At 42.7% G+C, this 11527-nt stretch overlaps 1 protein-coding gene across 3 annotated transcripts in view; it reads left to right on the forward strand.

Moving 5' to 3' along the window:
* The window catches only part of LOC126455643 (glucose dehydrogenase [FAD, quinone]-like), a 191172-nt gene extending 182221 nt beyond the window's left edge, over positions 1 to 8951 (forward strand). Inside the window, exons 9-11 of one of the 3 annotated variants that reach the window (XM_050091408.1) lie at positions 1906 to 2083; positions 2219 to 2441; positions 8537 to 8951. In XM_050091408.1, the coding sequence (XP_049947365.1) occupies positions 1906 to 2083; positions 2219 to 2441; positions 8537 to 8744 (609 nt within the window). In that variant the 3' untranslated portion in view covers positions 8745 to 8951. Of the gene's footprint in view, positions 1 to 1905; positions 2084 to 2210; positions 2442 to 8536 lie in introns of those variants that run through there. The other 2 variants (XM_050091410.1, XM_050091409.1) reach the window with 2 other exon arrangements.
* Positions 8952 to 11527: the final 2576 nt, after the last annotated feature.

The raw sequence follows: 11527 nt of genomic DNA on the forward strand, positions 1-11527 counted from the left end.
GCTCTTCCTTTACCTGAGGGCGGACAGCCAAGGGAATCTGCCTCGCGCGTAGAAAATTCGGGCAAGCTGACGCCTTCAACGTTAAGTGAGCTTCAAAGTCTGAAACACGCCCCAGGCCCTCCTCAAAGATATCCAAAAAGTCAGAGATCAAAGATTCTAATGATTGATAGGGAACGTCTTCGGAGACCAACTGTATGGTGTCAGTGATAGAGAAACCGAAAGCTTGAAAGGCATCCAAGCCAAACAGGTTAGTGGAGCTCACATCTCTGACAACAATAAAAGTAATAGGCTGAGTGACTGATTTGTAAGTCACATCGGTAGTGAATTGACCCAGTAGGGGAATGAATAACCGCATAGACGCCGGTAAACTGGCGCCAACGGGGGTGACCCAAGGTCGGAGTAAGTTTGTGCATTCAACAAAGAAACTGCCGCGCCCGTATCTACTTGCAGTTGTAATCGGCGCGACTGAACCGACACCTCGATAAAGAGTTTGCGTGCCGATGCCTCGGGAGCCTGGCCCAATGAAACTTCCTGAATATCAACGTCCATGTCCTCTGTAACTGCTTCCTTCTATTCTTTTGAGGCTGAGCGGCAAACTTTAGCAACGTGTCCTTTTTTATTACATTTGCAACAAACGGCCTAACGCTGGGAGCACTCCAACCGATCGTGATGTATATACCACGACGCACAGGACGGTAACAGGGACTGGTGGCCGGAACTCTGTTTACGCGCCGTGCGGGAGTGGCCGTAACGGCCGGATTGTAGGGCTCTCACGTCGTCCACCCCGGACGCAGTGGACGCGGCCACGCCGCCCTGAACAGCCGCGACGTCGCACCACGCTTCCAACTGTTGACCGGCGGCGTGAGAGACTTCATACGATTGAGCAATGGACAGGACTTCCTCGAGGGAAGGGTCTTCTAACTGCAGGGCCCGTTGCCGGACCTCCCTATCAGGGGCCGAACGAACAATGATGTCGTGCACCATAATGTGGGCTTATGACTCTCGCTACTGCTCCGTGACAAAATGACACTTGCGACTAAGACCGTGCAGGGTAGCGGCCCACGCCCGATAGGACTGATGGGGCTGCTTCTTGCATTGATAGAACTCGACCCTAGCCGCCACAACATGCGTGCGGTGGTGATAATATGAAGACAGTAATGAACACAATGCATCAAAAGACAAGGACGAGGGTTCCTGCAACGGTGCTAGCTGCCGCAAAACTTGATACAGCGAGGGAGATATCCAAGACAAGAAAAGAGCATGACATACCTCCGCATCGGCAACATGAAACGCCTGGAAATGCTGCCGAAGGCGATGTTCATACGCGTCCCAATCCTCCGCCATCTCGTCATACGGGGGAAAGGGCGGAGGGAACGGCGCTGGAGCCGACGGCGTGGAGAGCAACACCGGAAGCACTTGTTTCATGGTGGCCATGAGTTCTGTCCGCTGCTCAACCAAAACCCACACCAAATCCTCCATGCCGCGGATAAGCTGCGAAACGGGAAAAACAACGCAACACGCAAAAGAACGACCCTACTCGTCGCTAATTGTGTAGTATCACGGTTCACGTTTTCCGTCGCACTTCAGAGTAGACCGGGAACTGTCTCATAGGCATGCCCGATGTGAACTGACTGGGCACGGCCCGTGCTGCCTGATTGTTGTTGTTGTTCTTGTTTCGCTGGCAGAGGTCGCGGCCGAATTCTCGCGTGCCCTCTGGTGGATGGGACTCTATTTGCGGCAACTACCATCCGTGACGCGCCGTGCCGATGTGCGCCTCCCGCGATCTTTCTGGTGGCTACTGCAAGATGCTTCAATATAACCATTTATGCTCTGTTTAAGTTTAGAGTAAATGTGTACAGTTCAGTTTATTGCCTTTTTTACTAATTTTGTGCTTGTGGTTTCCAGTTGTGGACAGAGTATTTCTCACAGCTTCAAGGGCAACAAGTAGCAAGTATAATGCCAGTACTTTTGCATCCAAAAAGCATGGGAAATGTTCATCTTAAAAGCAGAAACCCTCTGGATCCACCAGCAATCAATCCACAGTATCTCTCTAGTCCAGATGACATAAAGGTTCTTTATGAAGGTACAAAACAACGAGTATAACTGAAATATTCCGTATAGATAGCTGATGTTTCAGTATGCCTAGAACACTTCCATTACAAAAATTGATTGTAATATGTTATTTGTTTATGCCAATCTGAAGATTGTAGTTTTGCAGGTATCAGAATAGTGCAGAGGTTAATAAATACAACACCTATGCAAAACCTGGGTGTTAAAATGTACAGAAAACCCTTACCAGCTTGTAGCATGTTTGAATTTGACAGTGAAGCATATTGGTATTGCTATATTGAACATATTACTCTCACATCCTACCATCCTGTTGGCACATGTCGTATGGGGCGACCAACAGATTCAAGTTCTGTTGTCAGTGCTCAGCTAAGGTAAGTGCAATTTCTCTTTTTTAAATGTATAGCTGTACTATTAAAAAGAAACACAGTGTCTGCTCAAAAGCATGAAAGAACAGTGAGTACCTGGTAGTAATTTTTAAGAACCAAACAATGAAAATAAACTGCAAGTTTTTTAATTGTGTTTAAAAATACTCTAATATGCACAACAAGACTCATATATTGAATGTATATTGTGCATATCTTGGCACTGTGTTTGCTACATTAATACAGCACAGGACATAAAAGTATATTTCTCATGTACAGTGATAAACATAATCCCTGTGTATGATTTGTTCTCATTTTTTATGACAAGATGCCTGCCTTACTTATTATAATGTGGTAGACCAGAAAATATGACAGTGAAATGACTGCTGCCAGAAATGACCCATATCCCAGTACACAGGATGAGGATAAAACAAATGTTTTGTAAAATAGTGGTTACACCAGCATTCTTAATTCCACTAGTATAGGAGTTTGCAGTTGTCCTATGGGCCTCAAAGAAAGTGTACTGCTGGATATCAAATCATGATTATTTTATGTAAATCTAATTTTGTAGAGTATTCTAGGAAATTGTCCTACCATATTTCCTATTGTTAGCACTTCCAAAACGTGTTTCTTGGAAACAATAGTTGTTTAATGTCAGTTACCAAAACAAGATTCAATAAATGTGATAGCATTAGGAATTGTAATGTAATAAGATGTAAATTAATACTTTGCGTGGTTGATTGTTAGGTAGATATGTTGCTAAGTTTGCTGTTAAAAACATTTTGTATGCCAAAAGTTTGTTCACATGAAACATGTCAGTACATTTTTAAGAACAGAACTGTGTCTCTGGCCTCTTACAGAGTTCAGAAAGTTAATGTTATGTCTATTTATCAATCATACTGTCATATGAAAATTGTCCTTGTTACCTGTTGTTATAAATAACAGGATGCCTGAACCCACTGGGAGCTGAGTTGAGTAAGTTTTGAGGTAGTAATCGGTTAGTATGGCGCAGTAACAGCATAACTCTGGCTGTCAGAACTGATGAATTTGTGAAAAGTTGTAATATAAACTGGAAATTGATAAAAACTCATTGTACATTTTTTAATTAGAGTGCACATCTGCCTTCTAACATGCATGAAAAACAAATTATATTTAGACTGCGGTGAAACAAGTTTTAACAATCACCCTGACTGCAAAAAAGGGATAAAGCTAGGAAAACATCTGCTACAAGTTATATCACTATCTGTAAAAAGCTTCATGATATATTTAGAAGCAAAATACAAAAATCAGTTTAACTACAACAATTTGTAATGCTTTGCTACAGTATACAGATACCAATTTTAATACTTTGACAACAACATGTTTTGCAGAAACGTCTGACATACACTGATATCTTTCAGTTGCATTTGATAATGGCTCAAAACCCAAAATCGCTATGGGGGTAATAATAAAAAAATATGCATAGTCAATTGGTGACAGTGACATCATTTGAAAACAGTATTTCAGTTTTGTACAACAGGCAGCACATGAACTAGAGACAGTAGATTGCTACAGATATTTGGGTATATATATTGATTACAACTTGAGCTAGAAAAAACATATTGCTGATGTGCTCAAACAATTAAATTCAGATACTTTTGATATACATATAATTCCTAATGTTGGAAGCAAATGAATCAAAGTGGTAACATATTTTGCAAATCTCATCCCAATAATGTCTTACAGAATAATTTTGTGGGTAACTTGTCACTTAGAAAGAAAATATCGACTGCACAAAAACGAACAATAAGAAAAATGTGTGATGTTCATTCACAGCCATCTTGTAGGTCCTCTTCAAGAAGTTAGGCATTACTCATTATTAAAGCTGTCAGTGGTTCAGAAAGGAATTCAGTGTGCATAAAAAAATTTATTAGCATTTGCCAAATAATATAAAATGTCTGCTTTCAAATCCTTTATGGAACATGTAACTAACCAACTAACAAGAGAAAATAAAACAGTGAAATCAGTACTTGTTACTGATCTTTTGACCACCATCAAGTTTGAATTCTGTACTTGTACATTTTGTTATTACCATTGGTGAATCCTACTCTTTGCACATCATGATTGTAAGACTGAAGGTAATAGTTCTCAATAAAACAATTTCTTACTACTGAAGCTGACATTCTTAGAAATTCTAGGGTTAATTTTGAATGACCTAGTAACATGTGTTTAACTGTTCTTCATAGTAAACTTTACAGATCTATTGTTGGTACTCCATAAAGTGTATTATGGCCCATTGCATTGTGTGAGTTGAGAAATCTAATTGTAAAACAAAAATATTGTGAAAAGGAAAGTTGCCACTCAACATGTAGTGGAAATGCTGAGATGCAGATAGGCACAACAAAAAGACTGTCACGAATATAGCTTTCGGCCAGAAGGCCTTCGTCAGAACACACACATACATACTCATGCAAATGCAACTCACACACACGTGACTGCAGTCTCAGGCAGCTGAGGCCACACTGCAAGCAGCACCAGTGCATGATGGGAATGGGTGGGGGTAAGGAGAAGGCTGGGGCGAGTAGGGGAAGGGATAGTAGGGTAGGTGTGGTGGACAGTGATGTGCGTTGGGGAGCATGGAGGGATAAGATGGAAAAAGGGTAGGGCAGCTGTGTGCAGTCAGGAGTTTAGACAGAGGGAATGGAGACGTGGGGATGAGGGTGGGGGGATAGCAGGAAAGGAGAGAAGTAAAAAGACTGTGTGTGATGGAGGAATGAGGGCTGTAGTGCTGGAAAGAGAGCAGAGAAGTGACTGGGTGGGAGAGGACAATGACAAACAAAGGTTGAGATCAGGAGGGTTATGGGAACATAGGATATATTGCTGGGAAAGTTCCCAGCTGTGCAGTTCAGAAAAGCTGGTGTTGGTGGGGAGTATCCAGATGACACACACTCTGAAGCAGTAATTGAAATGAAGGATGTCATGCTTGGCAGCATGCTCAGCAACAGAATGGTCAACCTGTTTCTTGGTCACAGTTTGTCGGTGACTATTCATGCTTGTTGGTTGTCATGCCCAGATAGGATGCAGTACAGTGGTTGCAGCTTAGCTTGTAGATCACATGACAGGTTCACAGGTCTTGCCTTTGATGGGATAGGTGATGTTCATGACTGGACTAGAGTAGGTGGTTGTGGAAGGATGTGTGGGACAGGTCTTGCATCTAGATCTATTACAGGGGTATGAGCCTTGAGATAAAGAGTTGGGAGCTGGGGTTGTGAAGTGATGGACAGGTATATTGTGTAGGTTCGGTGGACCCAACCAAAGACCAATGTTGAATTCTGCCTAACCCAGTTCATTCCTCGATTCAACCGTGATCCACCCCCACTGGCCCCAAATCACCCCCTGTTAACTTTTCAGAATTTCTTAACCTCGTATTTTGCTTCACCATCATTTCCCAAATCCCTAAACATGCAAACTAACCTTACATCCACAGAAAGAACCACAGTCCACCATCTTAAAACTGATCCTGATCTTGTAATCCTACCTGCAGATAAAGGCACCGCAAGGATTATCTGGTAGAAGGACTCCATCAGCTGTCAGATACAGCCACCTACAAACCTCAAACCTTGCCACAATGACCTCATTTCAGAAATCCAGCAGGATCTCCAGTCACTTCTCAAATCTCTAGGCCCGTCCCAGAACCTCTCTATTCACCCCTACCACTCCGCTCCCACCTTCTACATGCTTCCTAAAATCCGTAAACCCAACCACCCAGGATTCCCCATTGTGGCTGGCTACTGTGCCCCCACTGAGAGAATCTCTGCTCTCATAGATCAACACCTCCAATCTATTAACTGGAACCTACCCTCCTATATAAAAGATACCAATCATTGCCTCACCAACTCTCCACAGTTCCTGTTCTTTTACCACATGGTGCTCTGCTCATTACTGTTGATGCCACCTCCCTTTACACTAACTTCCCTAATGCCCATGGCCATACTGCTGTTGAACACTATCTTTCCCAATGGCCAACAGATTTCAAACCAGCCACCTCCTTCCTAGCTGCCATGGCCAACTATATCCTCACCCACAATTACTTCTCCTTTGAAGGCATTACCTACAAACAAATCTGTGGTATGGCTATGGGCACCCGCATGGCACCATCCTATGCCAACCTATTCATGGGCCATCCAGAGGAATCCTAAATATCCAGAATCCTAAATCCCTCCCCTGGTTCAGATTCATTGATGACGTCTTTCCAATCTGGATCGAGAGTGAGGACACCCTATCCACATTCCTCAAGATCCTCAACAACTTCTCCTCCATTTGCTTCACCTGGTTCTACTCAACTTGACAAGCCACCTTCCTAAATGTTGACACCCACCTAAAAGATGGCTGCATCAGTACCTCCGTCCATATCAGACCGACTAATCACCAACAATACCTCCACTTTTACCGCTGCCACCCATTCCATACTAAGAAGTCCCTTCCATACAGTCTAGCCACCCATGGTCATTGCATCTGCAGTGATGAGCAGTCCCTCTAAAAACGAACTGTAATTATTCTCCTAACCTTGTACAAAAGTAAATCTCCCGTGCCTTATCTTTCCAGTCTCCCACCACCTCACAAAGTTCCACTGTCCAGCCACAAAGGAGCATTCCTCTCGTAACTCACTACCACCCGGGACTGGAGCAACTGAATTACATTCTCCACCAGGGTTTTGATTACCTCTCGTCATGCCCTGAAATGAGAAATGTCCTGCCCACTATCCTTCCCACCCCTCCCACAGTGGTATTCTGCCGCCCACTGAACCTACACAATATACTTGTCCATTCCTACACAACCCCTGCTCCCAATCCCGTACCTCAAGTCTCATACCCCTGTAATAGACTTAGATGCAAGACTTGTCCCATACATCCTCCAACCACCACCTACTCCTGTCTGGTCATGAACATAACCTATCCCATCAAAGTCAGGGCTACCTGTGAAACCAGTCATGTGATCTACAAGCTAAGCTGCAACCACTCTGCTGCATTCTATGTGGGCATGACGACCAACAAGCTGTCTGTCCACATGAATGGCCACTGACAAACTGTGGCCAAGAAACAAGTGGATCACCCTGTTGACACTGCCAAACACGACATCCTTCATTTCAATTACTACTTCAGAGCCTGTGCCATTTGGATCCTTCCCACCAACACAAGCTTTTCTGAATTGCGCAGGTGGGAACTTTCCCTGTAATATTTCTTAAATTTCCGTAACCATTCTGGCCTCAACCTTCGTTAGTCATTATCCTCTCCTGTCCAGCCCCTTTTCTGTTCCCATTCCTGCACTATACAGCTCTCATTCCTCCATCGTACACAGTCATCTTACTTGTCTCCTTTTCTGCTATTCCCTCACCCCCCTCCCCTCCTCTCCACTCCCTCTGTCTGACCTCCCGACTACACATAGCTGCCCTACCCTCTTTCCACGTCATCCCTCTGTGCTCCCCAACAGCATGTCACTGCCCACCATGCCTACCAATATCCCTCCCCGTCCCCGCCTCAGCCTCCTCCTTATCCCCACTCACTCCCATCATGCACCGGTGCTGCTGCTCACAGTGTAGCCTCAGTTGCCTGAGACTGCAATCATGTGTGTGTGAGTTGCGTTTGGGTGAGTATGTATGTGTGTGTTTGTCATCTAATTCTGACAAAGGCCCTCTGACCAAAAGCTATATTTGTGATGGCGTTTTTGTTGTGCCTATCTGCAACTCAGCACCTCCACTATATAGTGAGTGGCAACTTTCCTTGTCACAATAGTATTACATTACATCCTAGATTTTCCATTGTTTGTAAAATAAAAATGTCAGTTTCAGATTTCAAGTAAAAATTTGTAAAAAATTTCAGTACGTTTACATTGTATTCAGCCATATTAATTACATCACCATATTGCCACCACGTGTAAGCCATATAGACACAAAAGTATTGTATGACCCCCACATTTTTGAATTCCTTTCATGAAAACTGACTTGAAATTCCTCAGGTGTATTATTAAATATTGTCACATAATATGTTCAATGTAGCTTGTTCTAAAGATATTTGTCATGTATTTTGAATGAATTAATTTTTGATGATATATGTTTTATTTTTCAGAGTCCACAACACCAATCATTTGTATGTGATTGATGCCTCTGTCATGCCAAGTCTTCCGAGTGGCAACATAAATGCAGCAGTCACAATGATAGCTGAAAAGGGTTCCGACATTGTTAAAAATTATGCATACCATGAAATTGCAAAGAGCAATAGAATTGATATCTTTATCCCACAGAAATCCACAGATTGTATTTTCAGAGTAAAGTGATATAAATTGTTACATTCTTTCTATTCATATAAAAATGATAGTAGAACCAATATCTGTGCTCTATGAATCATTATGAAATGTAGAATGCAGCTTCAGTATTAACTATCATATGTACAAATTATTTTATTCATTCACTCACTTATTCATCGCTGACTTCACTATTGTTTTTGACCTAATATTTTTTAAAGGATATTTTGAATTAGTGCAAGATTCTGATATTAGGAATAGTAATTTTCTTTTGCAGACAATGTCTCAGTTTTTATAAAAAAGAATGTATCCTATCAGTTTGTATGTCATTAATTTTATATTTTGTGAAAATATAATTGGCAAACCATACAGGAAATCTAAATTTAAAAAATAATAAAATGAACAAACTATTCTAGATTACTTAAGAACTACTTTCCTTGTTACTATATTTTGTCATACATAGCACAGCAAATAGATAACTCTAGAAAAATGAAGAGGGACATCGTTGCAATCAGTATATTGTTCTTGAAGAATGTTATTAAGTCACTCAAGAGTGGTAGAAAGTTTTTGGCCAGAAAGGCCTTCATCAAGAATAGATGACAGACACACAGCAGCACCACTGCATGATGGGAGTGGTGACTGGGCAGGGGCAAGGAGGAGGCTGGGGCGAGGAGGGGGAGTGGTAGTATGGCAAGGAAGTGCTGCAAGTTAGATGGTGGGCAGGGGGGGAGGGGGGGCATGTAGCAGAAAAGGAGAGAAGTAAAAGGACTGAGTGTGATGGTGGGATGATGACTGTGTAGTGTTGGAATGGGAACAGGGAAGGGGCTGGATGGGTGAGGACAGTGACTAATGAACGTTGAGGCCAGGAAGGTTACGGGAACATAGGATGTATTGCAGTGAAAGTTCCCACCTGTGCAATTCAGAAAAGCTGGTGTTTGTGGGAAGGACCAACAGCTTGTTGGTTGTCACACCCACATAGAATGCAGCACAGTGGTTGCAGCTTAGCTTTTAGATCACATGACTGGATTCACAGGTAACCATGCCTTTGATGGGATAGGTGATGTTCGTGACCGGACTGGAGTAGGTGTGATGGAAGAATGTATGGGACAAGTCTTGCATGTAGTTCTGTTACAGGGGTATGAACATGAGGTAAACGGCCAGGAGCAGGGGCTGTGTAAGGATGGACAAGTATATTGTGTAGTTTCAGTGGATAGCAGAATAGTATTGTCCACTACCCTTCCCACACCTCCCCTTACCACATGGCTCCTACCTCGTAATAGACCTAGTGCAAGACCTGTCCCATACATCCTTCCAACACCACCTACTCCAGTCTGGTCACAAACATCACCTATCCCATCAGAGGCAGGGCTACCTGTGAAACCAGTCATGTGATCTACAAGCTAAGCTGCAATCACTGTGTTGCATTCAATGTTGGCATGACAACCAACAAGCTGTCTGTCGGCATGAATGGCCACCGACAAACTGTGGCCAAGAAACAAGTGGACCACCCTGTTCCTGAGCACGGTGCCAAACATGACATCCTTCATTTCAATGACTGCCTCACAGTCTGTACCATATAGATCCTTCCCATCAACACCAGCTTTTCTTAATTGCACTGGTGGGAACTTTCCTGCAATTTATCCTGTGTACCCGTAACCCTCCTGTACTCAACCTTCATTAGTCACTGTCTTCACCCATGCAGCTCCGAGCCAGTTCCCATTCCTTACTTCACAGCCATCACACACAGCACTGACTTTTTACTTCTCTCCTTCTCCGATAACCCCCCCCCCCCCCCCCCCCCCCCCCCCCCCGCCGCTCCCCTCCCAACTCTCCCCTGCTCTCCATCTAACCTGCAGCTGCAGCACTTCATTGTCCGCCATGCCCCAACAATACTATCCCTCCCCGTTCTCCCCACTCCAGCTTCCTCCTTACCCCCACCCAGCCACCCAGTCGCCAATCCCTTCATGCAGTGGTGGTGCTGCTCATAGTGTGGTTTCAGTTGTCTGAGACTGCAGTTGTGTGTACAATACTGACAAACAAAAATTGATGTCATGGTAATAATGCCATCTTACAATTCATCCACATAAAGTGGATTTTTATGAATGAATTGTATATTGGAGCATTGCACATCTATCTAGAATGACATTCGTTTATTGTGAAATTCTTCAGATGAGAGAATTAAAAGATACTGACAGCAGTGTCCAACAAAAAATGTGCCTGAAATAAAGATAGGCACCACTTCCAGAAGTATTGAAGGAAAAGCTGAGAGTACGACTACAGCTCCCCATGAGTGTTGTTATTAAAAATACAGCATATCTTACCAATGGTCACCAATCCTTTCCTCAATATTAACCGAATCGAAAAGTTAGCGGCTGTATTCATGCAGGGAATTGATAAATAGTGATAGAGAGATGTAGTTTGAATATGTAAAAATGGATTGTTAATGAATAACATTGTAAAGGGTCTGACTGTTACTCATTCCCATCTTGAATGCAATCAAGAAGTTAATAAATTAAATAAGCACCTAAGAATCAAATAATAATATCCCAAATTGTTTGTAAATTGAGTCACGAAAATTCGAAGACTTTAATGTAAGCCATTTGACTATAGATCAAGTAGAAATAAAATCTAACAAAAAATAATAAATTATTGTGAGTTACAACCAAAAGATAATGAGGAAATGTGAAGCTCATGAAAAATTCCCAAGCATCTAAGTAAAACAGCTGTAAGAGGTTAATTTTTGCTAAAAGTCAAAAAGTGGTATAATCATATGATTTTTAAAATGAAAACTTAAAAATTACCTATCTACAGGATAA

This window comes from Schistocerca serialis, chromosome 2 (genome assembly GCF_023864345.2).
Source record: "Schistocerca serialis cubense isolate TAMUIC-IGC-003099 chromosome 2, iqSchSeri2.2, whole genome shotgun sequence".
Lineage (NCBI taxonomy): Eukaryota > Metazoa > Arthropoda > Insecta > Orthoptera > Acrididae > Schistocerca > Schistocerca serialis.